The 24814-nt window shown below is 41.1% G+C and overlaps 1 protein-coding gene across 1 annotated transcript in view; it reads left to right on the forward strand.

Moving 5' to 3' along the window:
* LOC135915285 (uncharacterized) overlaps positions 1-24814 on the forward strand; it is a 297520-nt gene that overhangs the window by 222852 nt on the left and 49854 nt on the right. The window contains exons 166-187 of the mRNA XM_070539179.1: positions 575-589; positions 681-740; positions 933-968; positions 1481-1495; positions 1579-1614; positions 1807-1842; positions 1905-1940; positions 2272-2328; positions 4741-4779; positions 5821-5853; positions 6681-6695; positions 6787-6846; positions 7030-7065; positions 7219-7254; positions 7715-7771; positions 9859-9984; positions 13182-13393; positions 19330-19436; positions 20358-20463; positions 20806-20943; positions 22162-22269; positions 22724-22862. Of these exons, the coding sequence (XP_070395280.1) occupies positions 575-589; positions 681-740; positions 933-968; positions 1481-1495; positions 1579-1614; positions 1807-1842; positions 1905-1940; positions 2272-2328; positions 4741-4779; positions 5821-5853; positions 6681-6695; positions 6787-6846; positions 7030-7065; positions 7219-7254; positions 7715-7771; positions 9859-9984; positions 13182-13393; positions 19330-19436; positions 20358-20463; positions 20806-20943; positions 22162-22269; positions 22724-22862 (1503 nt within the window). The remainder of the gene's footprint in view (positions 1-574; positions 590-680; positions 741-932; positions 969-1480; positions 1496-1578; positions 1615-1806; positions 1843-1904; positions 1941-2271; positions 2329-4740; positions 4780-5820; positions 5854-6680; positions 6696-6786; positions 6847-7029; positions 7066-7218; positions 7255-7714; positions 7772-9858; positions 9985-13181; positions 13394-19329; positions 19437-20357; positions 20464-20805; positions 20944-22161; positions 22270-22723; positions 22863-24814) is intronic.

Raw genomic sequence — 24814 nt, forward strand, 5'->3', positions numbered from 1 at the left:
AATGTATGCATGCAGTAAGTTTATTGCAACAATCAGTCCACTGCTTTCATCTGGGTGCCACATTAACTGCAATGATTTAGATCCTCTTATTCAAGATGCCCAAACCAGTTTTGTTAACCTTTCATACAGATTAGCAGCATTATACTTCACTGTCTGGCTCGTAGCCTCACCATTATGGATAAGTTGGCACTGTATGTGACAAGGAGTGTCCTACAAATTTTTGCTTGATATGCGCTAGCATTCACAATTGACAATACTGTTGTGTGAGATCATTTCTTTCATTGGTAATTCTGTCACTTCCTTCTTTGTTGACAACTTAGTTTCCTAGTCATATTGAGAGTTGAATTTTGGCCTATTGGCTGTAGATCAAATGATTGGACAACTATGTTACATTAGTTTGTGTTTTAAAGCATACAAGTAATAGAGAGTGTAGTAGCGAAGTTGATAAAGTAAAGTTGTAAAAACCGGAAGAGCATATTTACAGTTATTACATGTCTGAGGTCCGAATACGTGGTACGCAGCTGTGCAGGTTTTTTTGTTATCACTGTTGCACAATAAATTTTTATGTTTACAGAATCAAGGGGAACAAGTAAGCATACGAATAAACATTACATATTTGCATAATACAAATGTTTACATGTGGATCTTTGCATAATTATCACTCTTTTTTTTGCGTACAGAAAGTGAGGAAATGACACCTACAGAAAGGGAAGAAATCACACACGCTGAGCACATGACTGGTAAGCTATCATATAATAATCTTGTTAAAATGCAATTTAATCTCTTGGTCTGTTCCTTGGAAATATGAGAAATCCGCTCACAAGCACTGGCTAGCAGGGTCCTCATCTAATCTACATTTCTATGTGTGTCTAAACAAACTTCACAGCTGCATACATTTGTTTTGCTACTAGAAGTTACTCTTTTATTTGCAGAAAGCACTGAAACAGGAGATACAGCTGGTCATACAGGTAAGTATGAAATAGTACTTCAAATGAATGGACATTTGTGTTTTGTGCAGTTATTTGATGTTTTTTCACTTCCAGAGATTGAAGGAGTGACACACACTAATGATACTACTGACAAGTCATCATGCACTTTTCTAAATTATCATTGTATGCACAGTTTGATTGTTATAGGCACTTGAAACATTGATGTAGGAATTCCATGAATTTACTATTTTTTTCACTAACAAACTGGCCACTGGGGACATGATATTTTTTAGTCTGACCTTACATATAGCGGGTGCTTGTGTATGTAGCTGTATTGGTGTAAAAGAAAAATTATCGTCGCCACGCAGAAAGCTTTAGTATAACTGCAGCGTATCCTATATAGTCATTCACCAAATGGTATGATTATTGTTGAGTGATCCTTTTTTAATATCTGCTGAGATTTAGTGTCTGAACAAAATTTTAAAGAACTATTCTGTGCAGGTTTGTTTTGCAATCACAGTTGCATAATGAATTGCTTTCTATGTTTATAGAATCAAGAGGAACAAGTAAGCATAGGAATATGCATTACATATTTGCATAGTACAAATCACTCTTTATGCATAATTATGACCTTTCTCTCAACGTATAGAAAGTGAAGAAATCACTCATACTGAGCGCATGACTGGTAAGCTCTCGTACGATAATCTTGTCAAAATGCTATGTGATCCCTGTGTTTGTTCCCTGCCAATATGAGAAATGCACTCACAAGCAATGGCTAGCAGGGTCTTCATCCAATTTAAATTTTGCTGTCTGCCTAAACAAACTTCACAGCTGTGCACATTTGTTATGCTACTAGAAGTTAATCTTTCACTTGCAGCAAACACTGAAACAGGAGAGGCAGCTGGTCGTACTGGTAAGTTCCAGTGAAGGGATATTTGTGCTCTGTGGACTTATTTGACATTTGTTCACTTCCAGAGATTGAAGAAGTGACGCACAGTAATGAGATTACTGGCAAGTCATGTGCTTTTCTAAATCAGTGCATGCACAGTTTATTCATTATAGGCACTTGGAACATTGATGCAGGAATTCCATGAATTTGCATTTTATTCACAGGACATTTTTGTGTCTTTCCATGCACACATGCTTGAGTATGTAGGTTTATTGCAGTAGCTCTGAAAATTTATTGTGGCCAAGCAGACAGGTGTAGTGTAGCCATAATGTATCTATATACCTATTTTTAAGAATTTTTCGTAAAGCACTGAAACAGTACTGAAGTATAACTTTATTTTCTTTAATCACTCTTTGTGCTAGTACAATTGGTTACATCTAGAAATATTTGCAGATACCAAAAGCAGTATGGAGATGACAACAAGTGGGAAGCCAGTCCCATCTTCGAGACGTAAGTCATGAGGCCCATGACTTTCACAGAAGTTCTTATTGTGCATTCTTACTGGGATGCCCAAATCAAATTGCTCAACAGTATTTCATGTTGAAGCTTGTCTTTAACGTTTTCTAATCATACAAAATACATACTCTCATTTTTTCTTTGCTTGCTCACATTTTGTATAATTAGTAAGCAATAATATTTTGTACTTCATAATAATTTATTGCTAGTGTAATGAGATTTTGTTACTGATAGTTCTTACATAACAATGCATGATATTGGGACCCCATCCACAATTCATGCTTAGTTCTTAGTTCCAGCTGTATAACCTTGATGCACTTCATTCTGCTGCTTAACAAAGTGATCGATCGGTTCTTTGTTCTTCAGAAACTAGCTTGAAGATCCTTTGTAATGGGGTAGTTTTCATGTCTTATAGGCTGTATTTTGCAAGTATTTGTGTCCACAATGTATATTATGGCTGCCTAAATGAGAGCTTTACTTATTGTGAAGCAGTCTTCAATAAGTATTCAGTGAGTCCAGATGTTAAAACCAGATTGCCAGTTTGTTGGCATACGCTCTGCGTGAGGCTAGGACTGAAGGCAAGTTCCGGATCTAGCCAAACATAGTCATTCCATCATACTCTTCAACCTTAGCACATGTAATCGCATGTGTGTAGGCTTTGGCCAAATAAGGCATCCAGCGGTGTGATCTTTAACAATATGTATTGCTACGATCGCTAAGCAACACTTGCAGAGAGAAAGAGTTATTCCTGCGAGCAATAAGCAACATTTGCAGAAGGAAAATCCATTATGTAGATAGGCTTGCCTCGTTGCACGTGATAGTCGGCTAGTGTGGCCGCCCATGGGTTGCAGCTAGTATCCATGAGGTCATTGGTCAGGTACAAGGGTGGAGCACCCGAATATCTGGGAGGGAGGGGGGCACACGCATCGCGAAAGCGAGGGACAACCTGGGAGAGAGGGTAGTGCACTTTTCCGTGCCTGCGTGCTGGCTCTTCATGCATCCGCAATGTGCAATTTCTACGATGTGAGTACATGGGAAGAAACGGGCAAGTGTGCTATCCATATCTTGCATGAGAGCTTCTGCAGCATTTTCTTTGAAAAAGGTTCAACGCATTTGTGGGACATTCACTTATCTCTGGTGAACTTTGTAACACGCTGCTTGCATATATGAATATACGGAGCTCTTGGCGTAAAAATTTGATGTTATTTCAGGCTCTTTCAGGGACTTCAAATATTATACATTTTACTGCGTATAAATCTTTTGGTTTAGCTCAGATTACCTAGTGCTTGAAAAAATGTACAGGAAAAGCAAAATATCTTACTCGATATAAATGTTTTATGCCGATCATGTTTAAAAATTATTTGCATGTATTGAAGGGTGCATGGAAAAAGAGTGGTCATGTGAAGCACTTGTTTAGCAACTCAAGCTGAAAGCAGAAGTCACTAGATAAAATAATTTTGTAAAAAGTACCATAATGCACCCACTGGTGCCATTTTCAGTTCATGTTGATTTAAACTGGAAGAACAATGAGTAGAAATGTGAGGTTAGGCTGAATTTGCGAATTCATGCTCGAAGATGTCTAAATCATTGCATTCACCTATATCTTTCATAAAGGAAAAAAACAATGTTAAACGTTGCACAGGACAGATGGGGCACTGCAAAAATACCCTACGTGGCAGCTCTCGTGTTATATGATGTCCCAACTACATGAAAAGGTTAATTATATTTTGTTTCAACATGAAAGAAAAAGCCATTTAACCAACATTATTAGATCGGCACTATTTGTAGGTGTGTGACACAGTCTCTGCATGTCCCTTTAACCTAAAGCAGGTGGTAGCACACGGCAAAGCCAGACCTCTAAGTTGGCCTGTGAAGCTTACGATTCTATGTTGATCACACCGTGTGAGGTACGTGGTTTAAATTGCTGAAGAATAGGGTATCATAAGAAGCCAACCAACACAGACACCAAGGTCAACATAGGGGAAATTACTTGTGCTTAATAAATTAAATATAAGTTATTGGAACTGGAAATGGATGAACAACTTGCTGTAGGTGGAGAATGATCCCACAACCTTCGCATGATATGACTTGATAACATCGGGCCCCTCGGTTTACCCCCTTTCTTCTCTGGAGAAAAGGTAGTCGCTTCAGTCACAATTTTCTTGGCTATAGAATCGTATGTTGGCATCAAACAAATGTGAGGTTTGTAAAAGCATAAGCCAAACAGTCTACAGGTATTAAATGCTTAACCTTAAAACATTTAACCTTAAAACATAAACATGCAGTGTAATTCTTGAGTAACATTGTTTGTCAGCACTTGCCATAACTTTCAGTGCTGTGTTTGAATATTTGAACATTTGCGCACTTCAGAGTTTTTTTGATTTATTCTAATTCTTGCTTTTTCAGGGACTCCGTGGTGGCAGCAAACTTCTAAAACGCAAATTGGTACTCCACACTTTTATGTTTGAGTGTAAAAAACAACTAAATTTAACATTTTCATCTACAATTGTCTTACCATCATTCTAACATCAGCAATAATTAAATTCAAAACTGCACAGATCAGGCCAAATTGTCTGTCAAGTGCAGTTATCTGGGAGTGGGATGGGAAGTTGCTCTGTTCCCAGCTTCTAGACAAAGTGTTAAGTGAATTTATTCTGATAGTACAGTATTCCTTGTGTGAAGTGGTGAACTAGCTGGAATCCTATTGATATTAGTTCTATTGTGTATTGTATAGAAATTAATTCTCTGTAGTATTTTTACTTTGAATGGTTCTCACGCTGAAATATATTGTGGCATTCAAAAATGTTGTTTGGGTCTTCTGTTTGGCTCATTCATTCAAATGGTAAAAAATACATGTGTAAACTTATTTAAACCAAAATATGCAGTGCCTGATAAGTTCAGAAAATCTGCTGAAAAATTTGGTATTACCACTTTTTCTTGTCTACTTTTTACCTCTTGTATCCAGAAACGAGAAAAACTCAATATTTCAGTCTCCATATCCTTTCCATAATTTGTCACAGAAGCGCTAGAAAGCACAGATATCCTTTCCATTACTTTTATTTTTTTAAATGAATCTTTGAACTGCGACCTGTGTTACCGGTCATCTCTGTAGCATCAAGCTACATCGATTGCAGCTACAGCATGACAGACACAGACCAAAGGACTAGAAGGGGGCACAAAACGACGCACTTTTGGGGTCCCCTTCTAATCCTTTTGTCTGGACCTGTCACACTGTAGCTATCATGAAGCTTCACCAACACAGCCAATTTTCCATCTTATTGAATCAAGCCAGAAGCATTTTCAATCAGAGAACATTGTCTATAATTATTTTATTACCTTAGGATGTGTCTCTTGATAGTACCAAAGGTCCACAGTTTTTTGTGTGAAAAGATGGTATTGTATGGCTGTCCTAAATATGTACAATTCTCTTCTGTAAAACTTGAAGAGATGCTTCGGGTGGAATAACATCCTTTTCCTTTTTCTCAGGTGGTTTTACAAAACCAACACCTTGGTGGAAAAGTAAGTTGCTGTTACTACTTTAATTTTAATTATTTTTTTCAGGAATTATTTTTAGTGTTCCAAGTGATGTTTTCCTCCTGAATGTTCCCCTTCCACCTAGCATGTGCAGTCCCCATGAAGGCCTTCGTGTAGGTTAGAGCCTGCATTATAGCTGTAACATCATGCCAGTGCCCTATATACTTTTTTTCTCCTTTGCAACTTCTCTCCTTACCCACCATGGCATAATAATTTGGCATGTCCTTTTTGCACCAATGTATGCATGCAGTAAGTTTATTGCAACAATCAGTCCACTGCTTTCATCTGGGTGCCACATTAACTGCAATGATTTAGATCCTCTTATTCAAGATGCCCAAACCAGTTTTGTTAACCTTTCATACAGATTAGCAGCATTATACTTCACTGTCTGGCTCGTAGCCTCACCATTATGGATAAGTTGGCACTGTATGTGACAAGGAGTGTCCTACAAATTTTCGCTTGATATGCGCTAGCAGTCACAATTGGCAGTACTGTTGTATGAGAGCATTTCTTTCTTTGGTAATTCTGTCACTTCCTTCGCTGTTGACAACTTAGTTTCCTTGTCATATTGAGTGTTGAATTTTGGCTTATTGGCTGTAGACTAAATGATTGGACAGCTATGTTACATGAGTTTATGTTGTAAAGTGTATAAGTACTAATAGAGAGTGTAGTATTGAAGTTCATAAGGTAAAGTTGTAAAAATCTAAAGAGCATATTTACATTAATACATGTGTTTAGGTCTGAATACATGCTATGCAGCTGTGCAGGTTTTTTTGTTATCACTGTTGCAGAATTAATTTTTATGTTTACAGAATCAAGGGGAACAAGTAAGCATAGGAATAAGCATTACATATTTGCATAATACAGATGTTTACATATTGATCTTTGCATAATTATCACTCTTTTTTTTACGTACAGAAAGTGAGGAAATGACACCTACAGAAAGGGAAGAAATCACACACACTGAGCGCATGACGGGTAAGCTCTCTCTTGTTAAAATTCAATTTAATCTCTTGGTCTGTTCCTTGGAAATATGAGAAATCTGCTCACAAGCACTGGCTAGCAGGGTCCTCATCTAATCTATATTTCTAGGTTTGTATAAACAAACTTCACAGCTGCACACATTTGTTATGCTACTAGAAGTTACTCTTTTATTTCCAGAAAGCGCTGAAACTGGAGATACAGCTGGTCATACTGGTAAGTATGAAATAGTACTTCCAATGAACGGACATTTGTGCTCTATGCACTTATTTAACATTTGTTCACTTCCAGAGATTGAAGAAGGATAGCTAGGTCCAGTAAATGGACATTTGTGCTCTGTGCATTTATTTGACATTTGTTTACTTCCAGAAATTGAAGAAGTGACACACAGTAATGAGATTGCTGGCAAGTCATTATGTGTTTCTTTTAATTTTTGCATACACAGTTTAATCACTACAGGCACTTGAAACATTGATGTAGGAATTGCATTAATTTACATTTTATTTTATTCACTTACAAACCAACCGCTGGGGACATGACATCTTTTAGTCTAGCCATACATGTAATACATGCTTGTGTATGTAAAATTCTTGGCGTAGCTTTGAAAAATTAATGTCACCATGCAGAAAGTGTTAGTATAGCTGCAGTGTATCCTGTATAGCTATTTTTCAGATGGTATGGTTATTTCTGAATTATGCACTTTAATATCTGCCAAGTTTGAAGTGCCTGAAAGAAATTTTAAATAAATATCCTTGAGAAAGCACTAAAACGCTACTGAAGTATGGTTTCAAGTACCTCAGCCTTCAATTTTCTTTAATCACAGTGTGTGCCAGTATGATTGGTTACGTCTAGAAATTGTTTGCAGATACTGGAAGCAGCTATGAGACGATGACGAGCGGGAAGCAAGTCCCTTCTTCAAAACGTAAGTCAGGAGGCCCACGACTTTCACAGAGGTTCTCATTGTGTGTTCTTACTGGAATGCCCAAATTTTTTATAAAATTGGGTAGGCATGATAAACATTCCACAGAAATAAAACAGTAACTAATTTAAGTTTATAAAATTTATGAGATAGCTGTGAACTGGCCAATAGGCATGTTCCTTTTACCATAAGGGCTCTGTATTCATTGTAGTGTTTGAAATTAACCTTTTCTTATTCTAATCTTATGCTGCGACGCAAATACTGGCTAGAAAGGAGGACATACAGAAATTGCGTCTGCTCAGGTGGTGCAGGTAGCTGCTGGAGCCTGTCACAAAAGATGCCGACCATGTCAGTTGAGTTGAAGCCAAGGCCACAATGGCAGATGCGAAGTGGAGGAATGATGCAGTCAGAAGGCTGCCTTTGATGTTTCATTGGCTGATGAGAACGTGGCAGAGAATTATTTAATCCAACCCTCATATTCCCCCCAATTCGTTCACTTGTAGCTTAGATTGACACCTACTGCATACTCTGTCCCCTCGTGTACTGCGTCACAGGACAAAGTGGGTGTCTTGTAGTCATAACAACATGCTCCAAATTAAAAATAAAAGATATATAAAGCAGTTATGACGTATGTGGCAACTATTCTGTTCTTGATCCCACACTTCTCAGTTTCTAACATGGGCCCAAACCAAGCTAGTCAATGCAGGCAAGTGCTCAGATAGCGTTGATATAGGGGAGTTAGGACCCACAGATGCTTTCACATTTCAATAAGTGATGTAGAAGAGCTCTCAGAACTGGCAGACTTTCTTCTAATGCGAAGCAGACTTTGCCTTGTAGCAGGCATCTTGTGGCAATGGGTATCTGCCATGCCTATTTTCAGACTTAAGCAATAAAAAGAAGTGTCTGTTAGTAGGATTTGAACAACTAGGATACCCCTACACAATGACCTGATGCTTGAGCCATTAGACCCTAGGCATATGTGTACTTCTCTCATGCAGACTGGCACTTTAAGACAATTGGCATTTATATGACATTGCAAAGCAACAGTTTACTTGTGGCACATTCGGCTGGTTGTTTTTGCCCGCTTCAGAGCACTCTGGTGGTGCATGTTACATTAAGGTGGTCGAAATCAAGCTCTTGGAACATGTTTGGCTGCTTGTTTCAGAGCACTGAGCTCCAGCTTAGATCGCTCAGAAGTGCTGTCACCTTTTACATGGACAAGTTGCACCATTTGGCAACATTCTACAGAACTCCAAGTGATGCTAGATAACCAGCTACATGCAGAATATGTTGCCCAACGTTGATTTCCACAGTGCGTGGGTTTTATTTTTGACCTTTTTTATTATTATTATGTTAATAGGTAACTATTAAGTTTATTAGGTTTCTATTATTATGCCCCCATTTCTTTATTTAAACAGCCTACAAGCTTGTCACCTGCCCTGGTTGCTTAGTGGCTATGGTGTTGGGCTGCTAAGCACGAGGTCACAGGATTGGATCCCGGTCACGGCGGCCACATTTCGATGGGGGCAAAATGCAAAAACAACCATGTACTTAGATTTAGGTGCACGTTAAAGAACCCCAGGTGGTCCAAATGTTCGGAGTCCCCTACTATGGCGTGCCTCATAAACAGATTGTGGTTTTGGCACTTAAAACCACATTATTCTTTTAAAAGCTTGTCAAATGACTGGTCACATCATTGTGTGCCTTTTACATTCAGATAATCTTGATGCTCAGGCTACTATTCACACTTTTGCTGTCACACAGTGGTATCTTTTGTCAAAAGTCTAAAAGTCAGTCTATGAGTAGCAAGATCTGCTGCTGTGCCCTACGGTAGTGCTCCTGTACGATTTTTGGCACTACGTATAAAGCATAAGAAAGTTAAAAGCACTGTTGTGATTATTTTTGGTTTTTATTGAACAAGGGGTGCTGCGCAAAGACTTCAGTGCATGGTTTGATTGCACGGACAGTATGCTCATAGTCACTTTGAAAGTTTTGATAGGTTGTCCCGGAATGGCAGTGGGGAACTTACAGAATGAGGAGTGACAAATGCATGACCTACATGTCATGTTTTGCCTCATTTCTTTCTGCAGGTGTTCTGCTGTGTATAACAGCTTCAACAAACATCGGAAATCTTTTGCAACTTGACCTCTGTACTGGACTTATCTACTCTGCTGTCAGCTATGACATAGAAATGCAGAATTTCGACCTGAAAAATGGCAAGTTCTTGCATGAAAATACACTGTGCAAGCCAGATTTTTTTATCCTATTGATGCTTAGTGTGGCATGCTGAAGTTGCAGGCAGCCATAACGCATTACTATCTTTTTTCCTTTTAAATAGTGTTTATACGCATTTGGTACAGCTGCCTGAATTTAAACTGTCATTTAATTTTATTCATTCCAAAATTCTTGCTGCTAAAATTCGCATGAATGTGCATCAGCTGCCCTTCTGGCTTTTTCCACCATGTCCGAAACTTTTTAGCATTGTGGAAGCCACCACTGTAGGAATCATTTATAACTCATGGGCCTAGGAGAGCTGGTTCTAGATTTTAGTATTTCATGATAATTTATGTGTAAAATTGTTGATGAGTCCACTGCTAATTAAACTGAATTATGTCTGTTCAACCTCTGTCTGTCAATTATGTCTGGTATTTGGCTTTAACTCAAGAAGAGGACCGTAGTGTTGAAGCAATGAACGACAATCTTGTGGGCATCATTAAGGAGTGTGCAATGGAAGTCGGTGGTAACTCCGTTAGGCAGGATACCAGTAAACTATCGCAGGAGACGAAAGATCTGATCAAGAAACGCCAATGTATGAAAGCCTCTAACCCTACAGCTAGAATAGAACTGGCAGAACTTTCAAAGTTAATCAACAAGCGTAAGACAGCTGACATAAGGAAGTATAATATGGATAGAATTGAACATGCTCTCAGGAACGGAAGAAGCCTAAAAACAGTAAAGAAGAAACTGGGAATTGGCAAGAATCAGATGTATGCGTTAAGAGACAAAGCCGGCAATATCATTACTAATATGGATGAGATAGTTCAAGTGGCTGAGGAGTTCTATAGAGATTTATACAGTACCGGTGGCACCCACGACGATAATGGAAGAGAAAATAGTCTAGACGAACTCGAAATCCCACAGGTAACGCCGGAAGAAGTAAAGAAAGCATTGGGAGATATGCAAAGGGGGAAGGCAGCTGGGGAGGATCAGGTAACAGCAGATTTGTTGAAGGATGGTGGGCAGATTGTTCTAGAGAAACTGGCCACCCTGTATACGCAATGCCTCATAACGTCGAGCGTACCGGAATCTTGGAAAAACGCTAACATAATCCTAATCCATAAGAAAGGGGACGCCAAAGACTTGAAAAATTATAGACCGATAAGCTTGCTGTCTGTTGCCTACAATGTATTTACTAAGGTAATCGCAAATAGAATCAGGAACACCTTAGACTTCTGTCAACCAAAGGACCAGGCAGGATTCCGTAAAGGCTACTCAACAATAGACCATATTCACACTATCAATCAGGTTATAGAGAAATGTGTGGAATATAACCGGCCCTTATATATAGCTTTCATTGATTACGAGAAAGCATTTGATTCTGTCGAAACCTCAGCAGTCATGCAGGCATTACGGAATCAGGGTGTAGACGAGCCGTATGTAAAAATACTGAAAGATATCTATAGCGGCTCCACAGCCACCGTAGTCCTCCATAAAGAAAGCAACAAAATCCCAATAAAGAAAGGCGTCAGGCAGGGAGATACAATCTCTCCAATGCTATTCACAGTGTGTTTACAGGAGGTATTCAGAGACCTGGATTGGGAAGAAATGGGGATAAAAGTTAATGGAGAATACCTTAGTAACTTGCGATTCGCTGATGATATTGCCTTGCTTAGTAACTCAGGGGACCAACTGCAATGCATGCTCACTGACCTCGAGAGGCAAAGCAGAAGAGTGGGTCTAAAAATTAATCTGCAGAAAACTAAAGTAATGTTTAACAGTCTCGGAAGAGAACAGCAATTTACAATAGGCAGCGAGGCACTGGAAGTCGTAAGGGAATACATCTACTTAGGGCAGGTAGTGACTGCGGATCCGTATCATGAGACGGAAATAATCAGAAGAATAAGAATGGGCTGGGGTGCGTTTGGCAGGCATTCTCAGATAATGAACAGCAGGTTGCCTTTATCCCTCAAGAGAAAAGTGTATGATAGCTGTGTCTTACCAGTACTCACCTACGGGGCAGAAACCTGGAGGCTTACGAAAAGGGTTCTACTCAAATTGAGGACGACGCAACGAGCTATGGAAAGAAGAATGATAGGTGTAACGTTAAGGGATAAGAAAAGAGCAGATTGGGTGAGGGAACAAACGCGAGTTAATGACATCTTAGTTGAAATCAAGAAAAAGAAATGGGCATGGGCAGGACATGTAATGAGGACGGAAGATAACCGATGGTCATTAAGGGTTACGGACTGGATTCCAAGGGAAGGGAAGCGTAGCAGGGAACGGCAGAAAGTTAGGTGGGCGGATGAGATTAAGAAGTTTGCAGGGACGGCATGGCTACAATTAGCACATGACCGGGGTTGTTGGAGAAATATGGGAGAGGCCTTTGCCCTGCAGTGGGCGTGACCAGGCTGATGATGATGATGATGATGATGATGATGATGAACCTGCATTAGGGAATGTGCAATGTACATCAGTCTAGAGTTATAGACTATTTACAGGCTCCAGTCATTTGTCATATGGCACATGTATAGGGAACTTCCGTTAGGTTGACAATCTGACATTTTAGTGTGCTTTAAGTCAGTGTTTTAAATAGAATGTTCAATTTTTCTTATACCTGCACGTCTTGCCACAGACAATCATTTTGGCAAGGTACGTTTCCTTGCTAGGCCAGTGCTGCACTTCTGGGTATAGAAACTTGAGCACATTCAAAGTTCTTGCAACACTAACAAGATATTCACGGTAGTAGCTCAGTGGCTGTGGCACTTTTCTGCTGAGCACAAGGCTGTGGGTGTAATTTCTGGCTGATGTAGCTGCATTATAGATAAGGGAAAAATTCAAATATGCTTGTACACCATGCTTTGCATGTGCATTAAATAACTTCAGGTGATCAAAGTTAATCCAGGGATTTCAACTGTGACATCTCTCATAGCTTCTGTAGTTCAGTGAAATGTTGAACACCTAAATCGCTAGTTTACAAAGTAGTGGATTGCAAGTTTACATAAGCTTGCTTAAATATAGGGCACTGTTTCTGTGTGTTGCCGTAAGTGTCATTGTTACTGCCTCTGATTTTCTGGAGTTAGTTTTCATTGACACTACAAAAACAGTGGATGCAAACATTTTCTTGTGGGGACTCTTTCATCCGCTCTTCTTAATGTTATAGCATGAGTGCTATCATCTTTTCCACTTTTGTCAGATGACATCAATAAACTACAAAAGTTGCGAAAGGGAAGTGTTCCATTTATAGCAACTGAAGTGGACACACGTGGAGTTGTGACGTCCAAGGTCCGACGCATTGTGACTGATTTCATTACCAAAACTGAAGAGTTCCTTGAAACAAACAACCTTGATGGCATTGCATTTTCGGCAGCCCATCAAGACGCCATAGAAGTTGAGCCATTTGCAACAGTATGTATTTGTTTTACTTATATGTGGTCTTCTAATGAACTGATTGTTGAGTGGTCATTAGAGTTCTGCATTATGGTGTACCCTGTCTACGCTGTCCAACATTTGAAGCCTCCTTACTTTTACAAACCCCACATACCATGTCATCATGAACTGTCAACTTCTGGATGTAGAGGGCAATGGTTCCATTCACTGAAGTTGTTACTACACTATAGGTTTGTTTGATTCAGAAAAAGGTGCACGGCACCACAAACAAAAAGGTGCAGGGGGTGCCGGGCTGCACCCACTCGCTGCAAGGTTCAAGGGTGCACTGCACCGCCGTGGCACCTTGCCTTGCACCCCATTCAATCGAGCACGGGGATGCAGGGTGCACTGCTGCACCTCGGGGAATCGAGGGTCTAGGTGCAGCACACCATGAGTAGGTGCAGAAGGTGCAGAGAAACTTGGCTGAATCGAATAGACCTTATATTATCTCATAATAATGCACTTTCAGAGTGTGCTCAAAAGCATTGGAGTGGTGGGTATTTTTTAAGCAACTCCTTATTGCAGGAACTGCCGAAGGAGCAGTGGGTCGCTGATTTGAAGTTACAAGTCAAGTGAAGGAATTCTAAATATGGGAGCTTAGTCATTTGGATCAGGTTGCATTGTTAAACGTGAAGTCCACCATTGTGAATTATGGGCCGCATAGTTCATCACTCAGCCTTTAAGCAAAGAAATATATATGGAGTTGCATGCATGCCCACATTCCACCTGAAATTATGCCAAAATGAGATTGCACTGTGCAGCATACACTGGACACCTGTGTGTAATGGGGGGAAGGGGGGAGTGGCAAATAAGGACAGTGCAATGGTGCATGCTGAAGACAGTTGTGTTTATTGCTTTGAAAACAATTGAACCAGTACTCATGTGAAGGTGTGGCTCCTTAAACAAAGGCTATAAAGAGAGTCTGCTCACCTCTTATTGCAATGTGAACAGTTGATGGACTTGTTCACTTGCAGTACTGGGTCAAATAATCCTTTCAAAGTCTCCACTTATGGCAATACACCGGCCTGTTTGCAACCCCATAAGTGTAATACACCAATCTAGCTTAACTGTAAATTTATCTTCTGTGTTATTTTCAATCTTTTGTTTTGTCATCTATGCTGCTTTGAAGCAGTTTGACTTAATTTCCTAATGTGTGATGTATCAGAAATACCTCCATTGCTACTAAGCATTGCATGCTACTTTCTAAACCAGGCATGTCATGCTACTATCAGGTAGGGAACGATGTTTTCTTTCATCGCACTTCTTCCAATATCGGGATTTTCGCAAAAGTTATTTGCTTTTAGTGGGGACTGTAAACTTCCGTTAATTTGACTCCAGTTAATTCGATTTTTCGGTTAATTAGATCCTGGCCGAAGGTCCTGGACAGCGCCAATGCATATCTATGTGCCCAAGCTTTCGTTAATTCGATCCTGGAATTGGTATTAGCCGGATAATTCGAACTTGACCAGTCAATATGCTCGCGCCTGACTCCTATGGTGACCTTAATAGCGACCCCCTAGAGTGGCAGCGTCCATCTCGGCGGAGCTTAGAGGACAGCTAATGCGTTGAACACACGTAATCTCTCGTCGGAAACGCCTATTTTCGGCCCGCCCTAGAAAGATTCTCAAGCAATAACCGTAGCTCAGAATGTTCGATTACGATATTTACCAGATTCTAACGCACCCCTCCCCCCCTTTTTTTAGGACCTATGGGGCCGAATCCCCCTTCCCCCCCCCCCCCTTATTTTAGGACCTATGGGGCCGAATATTTCTTGCGCGGTGCGGTCGATCGAACACAAAACCAAAACTGCCTTAGCAACTTCTGTATGCTTTGCCGCATAACATTAATTCATGCGGAGAAGCTAACTTTAAAAAAAATTGTGTGGCGAAGCTGACTTTATAAAAACTGTCAGCAGTTGTGCAACAATTTTTCTTGCTATAGAATTAGGAGCGCATTTTATTTATATTTCTATGTTAGTTTACTGCTTGGTACAAACAAAGTAGGTGGGCATTTAACTCGAGGGTGTGTTAGAATTGGGGCAAATACTGCCAAACGAATATGTTTCGGGGTTTTTTTCTGCATCTTGTTTATTTTGACCCACCGGATAATTCAATTAATTTTTCTTGATCCCGTCAGAATTGAATCAATGGAAGTGGACTGTATTTGGTAAAGCGGAGATACGGGTTATATAAATGCACTGGTATGTTATTGACAACACTTTGGTTTGTGGGTTACGATACCTCTAGTGCTGTATGAATTCTTATCACTTTACTGTTATTCACTCACATAATAATCCTCCACTTTTGCAAATAGTAATGGCAACATTTCTTTGATATACTGATACTGAACTGATATAGGCCATCTGGTGTGTAGTTCGAACACAGTCTTTTCACAGTCCATTTCATCCACGGCAATTTGCCGATATCCAGAGCGAAGGTCTATCGATTAAAAATAAGTGGCACCATGGAGACAATCCAGAGCACCGTCAATGCGGAGAAGTGGATATACAATTTTTTTAGTGATCATGTTTGGATGACAATAGTCAAGGCAGAATCACCAGCTGTTATCCTTCTTTTTGACGAGAACAACAGGAGAAGCCCACGGGCTGGAAGAGTGTTCCATAATTCCTTTGGCAAGCATTTTGTCTACCTCGCTCTGTCTAATTTGTCACTCAGAGGTCAACACCCAGTATGGGTGTCGGTGAACAGGTGCTGCATCGCCGGTATTTATATGATGCTTCATGACCGTAGTTTGACCCGAAGAGCAATCGTTCAGTTCGAAAATGTCGGAGTAGGACTCGAGGAGGTGACAGAGCTTTGCGGCTTGTTGGGTTAACAGATCTGGTGCAATCATTGTTGTAAAGTCGTCGGGTGAGGCAGATGCAGAAGGTGCAGGATGGGCACTGGTCGAAGACGGCGCAACAGATAGAGCGGAAATGTGACGCTCATGCGACTGTGACAATGTGGCAAGAGACATGCCTCAAGGAAGTACTTGAGGGCACTGGCCAAAATTTAGGATGGGAAGACATGTCTGATTGTCCGCTACAGAAACGATGGTGTGTGGGAAGGAGGCATTGTGGGAAAACGACTGAAGTCGTGGGAGTAAGGACATAGTCTCCATCAGGTACAGGTGGGCAGGCTAAAACAGTGATGCAGGTTGCTGCTAGAGATGGGAGGTGAATAAAATCTGCAGAACAAAACTGAGTTGGAGTTTGAGCAAGAAGGTCAACGGGAACAGTTAGGGGTAGGTGAAGTTGTACAACACTGGCTGAACAGTCAATCAGAGCAGAATGGGCGGTCGAAAAGTCAAGTCAGAGGATCACATCATGAGGGCAACGTTTGAGCACTCTAAACAAAACGGATACATGGGGCGACCAACGACACTGGCACATGCAGTATACATTCCAAGCACAGCCGGAGTTCCACTGTCAGTGACCAGGAGCAGTCTAGTCGGAGCAGGAGTAAGTACTTTCTCCAAGCGTGGTCAAAGCTCCGCACTCATGATGTAAATTTGCGCTCCCGTGTCGATGAATGCTGTAATGGGCAAACCATCCACGTAGTCCAGAAGGTTCCGATCAGTAGGCAGGGTCAGCAGAGGAATTTCAAGTCGGGGTTCTAGAGCAGCATCACCTCCAGGAGCTGCCCTAGTTAGTTTCCTGTCGGAGAGCAGCGACAGTAAGCTGGAGATGGAGAGCAATGCAGCTGGGGCAAACGGGAGCAGCGACTGTGTGGTGATGGCGAGCGGCTAGTCACAGTGGCTCATGTGTTGTCAGGTGTGTCTTCAACCTTTGTGTAGAGTGCAGGTGGGCGAGCATTCAGTGGGGAGCAGTGGTAGACGGGAAAGCTTGGTTGTGAGTGGGCTGGCCAGCAACTTTGACAATGTCGAGAAATGTGGCCCACACGTCCACAATAAAAGCAGATGGGTCTGTCAGCATGTGTGCGGCATTTGGCTGGGTTGCGATAGCTGAGATATGGACCGTATTGGCTCCAGTGAACAGGGGCAGTGGCAGCAGACGAAGTAAAGTCAGGATGGTTGGCAGAGCAGATGGACAGAAGACCCACATTGGTAAGTTCTTGGCGAGTGACCGACTGAGCAAGAGACACGAGCAGCCGGGAATCGTCAAAGCACTGCGTCACTGGCGTAGCAGGAGACGCAGCTTCAATTTCTCACCGGACGACACATACAACCTTCTCGGAGGAGGTGGGCCCACACGGTGGACAAATGTCTTTGCACGTCGATGGAGCTGCAGTATTGGGTAGATGCTTAAACTGTTGAAATATGCAGCGGCTCTTCTCGTCTTCAAAGCGGCGACATTTGTTAACGATCTCGTTGACCATTGTCATATTCTTGTAAACAAGAAGGTTATATGCGTCGTCCACGATGCCTTTTAATATGTGGCTGACCTTGTCTGCCTCTGCCATATTATTATCCACCTTGTGGCAAAGAGTGAGGACGTCCTAGATGTACGCCAGGTAAGATTCAGTGGACATCTGTGCACGAGTCCTAAGGTCCTTCTTAGCAGCACGTTGGCGTCTGATGGGCTTGCTGAACAAATCTCTAAGCTTCTGTTTTCACTGGTCCCAACTTGTAATCTCTTCATGTGTCTCAAGCCAGACCTGTGCTGTTTTCTTTAGGTGGAATATTATGTTAGCCTGCATATTTGTATTATCCCTCCTATTTTGTACGCTGACCCATTCGTAATTTTGAAACCAGTCATTGACATCAACATTGTCAATTCCAGAAAACATGCCAGGGTCGCGAGGCTGGGCCAGGATGACTGTTGGTGGTGACGACGGGGCCGTGGTTGAGGAATCTCCTTTGGATGATGTGGCGGCCGGGTCACGTCCTCTGTAGAGCTGTCTTGCGCAAGTGATTACCCCGCGCCTCCACCAATGATGTTACGATAAGGGAGGGAAGAATGAATATGGATACAACTTTATTGTACGTCCAGCAAGGCTTAATGTGACCTGGCTCAGGTCTCCCACGGGGGAATGTCAAGGCCCTGCCTCAAGGCCACCTCACGGGCTTGCTGGACTGCCCACGACTGGATGCTGAGGTCTGAGCTGGGTGGAGCAGCGGCCCACATTGATGACAGGGTCTCCTGAGCAACTTCCATCCTTCCTATAACTACATTGCACTCCCACAGCCTGTGTTTGAGAGTTGCTAGTTCTTCCTGGCACAATTTGCACGAGTCGTCCTTATGCTTATCTGGGAAGATACGTTCCAGATGAAATGGGTTAGGGAAGGTGTTTGTCTGGAGCTGTCTCCAGGCAATGGCCTGCCTCCTGTTCGATTTGGGACTCGGCGGTGGGTATATCCCTCGGGCGTAGATATATGCACTGGTTATGTCATTGTATCTAGTGATCCTGTGAAGCATACGTCTATTTGCAGATGGCTTTTAATGGCAGAGCCAACATGCTTAGAGCAGCGAAAAAAACTGAACTCTTCTTCGTCATCTCCAAGGCCACCATCAGCGTCCTCTTCTTCCCACATTACAGACTGTGACATAATATATGAATATATATATATATTTATATATATTGCAACATGATGTTCTTGTATCTTCAGAAATTTTTAAAAAAGTGCATGTGTAAACTTGGCCATGGCACAAATGAGAGTAAATTTCGTATTTAACCACTGTAGGTGAAATCACTGATTTAAGTAATGTCAGTGAGTTGTGACTAAGCTAGCTAGTTACCTAGTGGCACATGTGCCTGTTACACAACTGGTACTGCAGGCCAAACAGTACAAGGACGGTGTGTTGTGTGTTCTCTTCTTTTGCACTGTCTGTCGTTCACTAAATTTGTCTTTAGTGAACTTGGAAACCTTATGCAGAAGTTGATGTAATTGAGGAAGTGAAATAATTGGCAACCTTGAATTACTTCTCGAGCTTAAATAGTTTTCTTTGTCTGCAGGAGTTTTGGAACCTCTCAACGAAATTCAAGCAACAACCACTGGTGATCATAATACTTGAATTTGAAAAAGTTCGTGACTCCCAGGTGTTAGCATCCACTTTGACAGGGTGAGTCCTTAAGCTTTCCAATTAACATATTTTCTCCTCTAACAATTTGGAATGGTATTTATGCTATTAGCCAGCAGTAGTTTCTGTTAGTGCCTGACTAGAAGTAATGCTTTAAGAAATAATGTGAGTATAATAACTGGAATGATCCCAAAAGCCAGTATTTTGCATTTCCAAACACTGTTTATAATGTGTTTCAGTGATAACCCATTTCTATACCACAATAAAGAAGAAACTGTATCAGTACCAATGGCCAAATAATGCACAACTTTTGTGGAAGCAGTCTGAAGGTCAAGCAAGAGCTCACACGAATACAACACATCACCAAGCATAGCAATGCCTGATGAGAATAACTGGTCAAAGGCATTTTGGTAAAGCTACCCATATGTGATCTCTGCTGAGCTTGTTGCATTTGATGCTAATTTTTAGAGCACTGATGCAGCTGAGTTAAACTGAACTTGCCACACAATGAATGCATGGTTTCTTTTTATAAGACCCTGAGTATCTTTTCCAGACGCTGTGTCTGCTAGACACTGCTCGCCGTGTCTGCCTAGTATAGTTAGTTACACCAACAGCGACCGCAATTCCAACAAGAGCATATATCAACCTAGATGTGAGCAAAACAATATGAAAGTATGGCTAAACACCATGATAGAATCAGTATGGCCCTATATTTTTTAGTTAATCACCATTTGCATATACTTAATTAAACAGTACAAGGACACATGTAAGTGGACCATTATTTATTAGTAGTAGAACTAAATCAGGAAAAGCAAGTCTGCATATGAATGGCATGAGTGGACTCATTCAGCTAGTTACCATCAGCTTTTGTTGGTGCTGCCGTTAAATGTTTTCACTCCTGCAGTTGCAGATTAAATTGCTTTTGATTTCATTTCATGTTTCCTTTTTCTTTTTTTTCCCCAGAAAATGTCAGTACTTGATTCTCAGGAAGCATGATTTAAAGCCAAGCAGCAGTTGTGCTCCCAGATTTCCCAACAGGCCTTTAGAAAAGGCTGAGGAAATAGAAATGGTTTGTACAATGAAGTTTTTTATTATTATTATTATTTGTAATGTCAGGTACCAAGATATTGGAGGTGTATATTTAGTGGCAAAAGCATGTTTCTATCAATTTTGTCTGCCATATAGGAAGCTCAATATGTTGCTGTTAAAATTCATATTCAAGTAGCATGAACATTCTGAACTGCCATTACTGATTAGAAATGATCAAGGTAATGCATGTTGTAGTCAAGGTTCAAGGGGAAAGAAGGCAATGAATGTTGTGCACTGCTTAATCAGTCATTTTTATTTCCCATGAGATAAGGTTTCTCTCATTAAGGTTGTTTACATTAACATTGCCCTGCCTTTCTTTCAGAAATACTTAGAGCAACGCTCAAGAAACAGGACCAGCATTTGTTTATCATTTACACTTGCTGTCCTCTACTTTCATGGCGTCAAGAAACAAGGTCGTGGGAAAGTTTGTGAAAAGGAGCTTTGGGTAGGATATGACAAGGTATGTGAAACTGGCATGACATGACTCCACTTGCTTTATCATGTGATGCAAACAGATTCAAAAATTGCCATCTTTGGCTCTATCACCATAATTGGGGAAAAAATGTAACATGTAAAATTAAGCATGTTGAATTTTGAATATGCACTGGTACTCTCAAAGTTCAAGCTGCAGAGAAATGCAAGAAAGGGGATAGCTCTCTTTGTTAAAGTTTTTAATCTAGTTCACTTTTGCTTTTAAATTGCCCTAAACAAGGCCTGACACTTTGAAAATCCCACCCAAATTTTCTCTATCAAAGTCTGGGTTAAACTGTCCAGCTCTCCATCGTCAGACATTAGTGTTAGCCTAAGCTTACACCATTGATCGGAAAAAATTGCATGTTAGCTGCTCTGTGAGAATTACTTGCTCCCTACTACATCTGTGTTTGGTCATGGTTAGAAGTGAAATATACTTTACTTCTCTTTATTCAAGTAAGAAATATACACAGAAGTTATCTGGCCACTGTAAAAGCAATTCTAAAGATGTCACTGTGCGAATGCATGAGCATAAAGGCAGCTTCTATTGCCTTAAGGGCACTTTGGTGATACAGATGGTAACCTGTCTAGTTTTGATGGGAATGGAATGCAACCCTCCTAAACATGTTATGTACTCCCCACCACAATATCTTTAATAACTCCAAAGTTGCTTTATCACCTTAAATATAATTAGTCACTTGACCTTTCAACTGCAAGTTTAGAACTGCTTTTCAATGGCTTTACTGTGAGGCATTCTTCTCTTCTTTCCATAGCACTGTTTACATGTTTTACTGTATTGTAACATAGTCCCCCATCCCACTTTCGTGTTTCACAATTTAGTGAATTATACCAGGTGACAGAGTTCTTTATCGGTAACTTGATCTCAAAGGAAAACATGGAGGTAGTGGTTCATGAGGAAGCAAGAGCACAAAAAGGTAAAAAAAAAAAATGGATGATGCCACATTTTATTTGTGATCACATTATCGTACGAATAAGGCCTAAAACAACCAAATAAGCGTTCTTGAATGTTTTATTTTTGCACTCCAATGGTTTCTTATTGAGCCAAACTCTGACCACTTCTTCTTGCTGCAGTGTGAGCCAATTCTCTGCACTTACACGGCTATCTTGCTTCTATAAGTCTGTTTACCAAACATGAATTAATCTTGAAAGGAGGTTCGATTTCTCATTTCTGCTGACTGCAATACAGGTTTGCCACTTGAAGAAGTTGCCCTCTGCCACTGCCTATGAGCTGAAGCAGAAGGACAATGGGACTGAGATCTTCAGCTTCGAAGCAGAACGAGCAATGCATGAAAAGGTTTGGTTGTGAACTTTTCTTTTCTTCTGGTTAGCACTCAGGAATAGTGCTTGCATAATTTTGAGCTTAATTGAACACTATTATCATTTCTGGGAGAGCTCTTAAACATCAATGTGTACTGCTGTTATTTAAGAAATAGTGGCTTCATGGCATTTGGATGTGTACAAAATAAAGGAAGTTTAGTAAAAATTTTCGATTGATTATTAGTGGCACTTGGGTGTGCCAGAAAACCCATTGCAGTCATTGTCTGAGTGGGACGCAGTGGCCACATTTATGGATTGAGTTGTCACATGCCAAAGTGGACATGATAGCATTGACAGTTTTTTCTAATTTAGGTTGTTCTAGAGAATCAAAAACCAGCTTCTCCCTGCATGAGCAAGTCATGCAGACTGCTGCAATGTGCTTCCCATTCCCAGGGTATAAAAGCATAAGCCATGACAACTTTTTCTTACAGGTATCGAAAGTGGCTGGGCAAGTTCAAACTGTGTGTGCTGCAGCATTTGATGTCGAGTTTGAAGATGTGGAAGGAAAGTGCCCATCATTGGGTGGACCATTTTCAAGGCTGCACACTTTGAAATCTGAACTCCAAAAAGGCAAGTGTAGTAGTGCATGGATTTCCTGCATGCTTCTGCTTTTCCATAGGAGCAGGTACTTCGTGCTGCCTTTAGGCAGTGTTCTTAATGCAGAAATGTACAGCCTTTGTCAAAAATATGCGGGCTCCTTTGTGCCTTCACTGTGTATACGGTTTGGCTGTGTGGTGCACTTCCCGTGGTGCTCCTGACATTTGATACTTCTTTAGAGGGAGTACGAAAGTTTTTAGTACGAAAGCAAGAATGGAGCAGCACTGCAAATGGCGGCAGGCCGAGCACAAGTCGACCGAGCCCGACTATGGGAATGGGGTCACGCACAAGTATATGGGAATAGCACTCATATGCTTACGCGTAACCCGCATTCACAAAGTGAAACTTCATTAAAATTTTTCATTTTCCAGAGTGGCAGAACTTATGGCACACCACTGGCAATTTCATAAAGAACCTGTAGTCAGCCTGGCAGTCCCAGCAAGGTAGCCTTTGTACTTGTGATAAGGCGTGTACAAGTGTTTGAGAGGAAGTGGGAGGGGGGGGGGGACATTATGAACAAGAGGCACAAAAATTCTTCACAGGCTACTGTCTAAAAAAGCGACTTTTTGTAGAGAAGACCACTAGTTCATTAGTGATAGATCACTAGAAGATCATTAAAAGATCATTAGTGATAGATCACTAATCTATCACTAGTTGTAATGCATATGCATTTGGTATAAACATTTTGTTCTGTACTAGCTAATATGATTAAAATTGAGCTGTTAGCCAGCAGTGTGATGGTCCCTTCATTTCTTTGCCAATGCATTAGGTGTCACAGGCTTACACCCACCTCACTCATTAGCTACTTCTTCAAATGCAGCTGGGATAGTCATAATTCTGTTGTTCCCATTATTCAATTCTTAAAATATTTTTACCACCTTGACTTTACATTTAAAGTATGACTGTTTTCTTTTGTAACATTTGTGATATAGTTCAACCTCAATATAACGAAGTCGGTAAAGTCTGCAATTTGCTTTGTTATATAGAAATTTAATTGTATTGTAGTTAGACATCTTATGTAAGTAAGTACAGTTGCCGATCGATTTTTCTTACATGGAAAGGCGCCGAAGAATTATCCGAATTATCGGGCAATCAAGATAGGCAAATTTAAATGAGAAAACAATTTATTTTGATGAATTTTGGAGTTGGTGACGAATGATAAGTTTCATGCCCTGTCGACAATATCTTCACATCAGCAGTAAGAATTAAGTGAAGCCAGCCACACTCTTGCGCACACTCCGTCCCCGCGGCTGATAGCTTCGCCCACACTGGGACGACGCTATCATGAAAAGTGTAGGTGGTGGGGAGCGAATGCTTTGTCCCTTGCTCCATCAGGTCACCGAAACTCGAGATCACGCATCCTGCAATACTAAACGCGCAGGAAGACAGATTACATGACGCCACGCTGTCTTGGCATGCCCCCTCTTTGCACATATGACAGATTACCTCTAAAGCGGGATGTGCGACTGCGTATGCACTCAGCCATGCTTGCAGCCATGCGCAGCAACGACCAGCCCAGACACGCATCAAAAATCAAGATGCGCATGCCAGCTTACCCCACACTTCGGCTCCCCTTCCCCCTCCTCCTCGCACGTTCTTCATCGCATTACCGCAAGCTCGATCCCCTCCCCCTCTTTCCCTCTGCTCATGCAGGATGGTGGCGTGCATGAAACCAACATCTTTGTTGTCTCACCCTCACACACTTTCACTCGAACCTAAAGCACACAGTGTGCGATAGGATCTCATTGCTCTAGGTCTTTATACGGAACATGATGCCGCTCCAATTCAGCAGTGGTCGCTCTCGTCAATTTGAGAGGTGCGTTTACAAGCAGCCACTTGTAATTCAATCATTTGACCATATGTGTCCATGGAAATTTCCATTTCTTGTCTCGGCATTCCTTTGCAGTGCCAGTGAAATTTCGTTG

This window comes from Dermacentor albipictus, chromosome 5 (genome assembly GCF_038994185.2).
Source record: "Dermacentor albipictus isolate Rhodes 1998 colony chromosome 5, USDA_Dalb.pri_finalv2, whole genome shotgun sequence".
Classification (NCBI taxonomy): Eukaryota; Metazoa; Arthropoda; class Arachnida; order Ixodida; family Ixodidae; genus Dermacentor; species Dermacentor albipictus.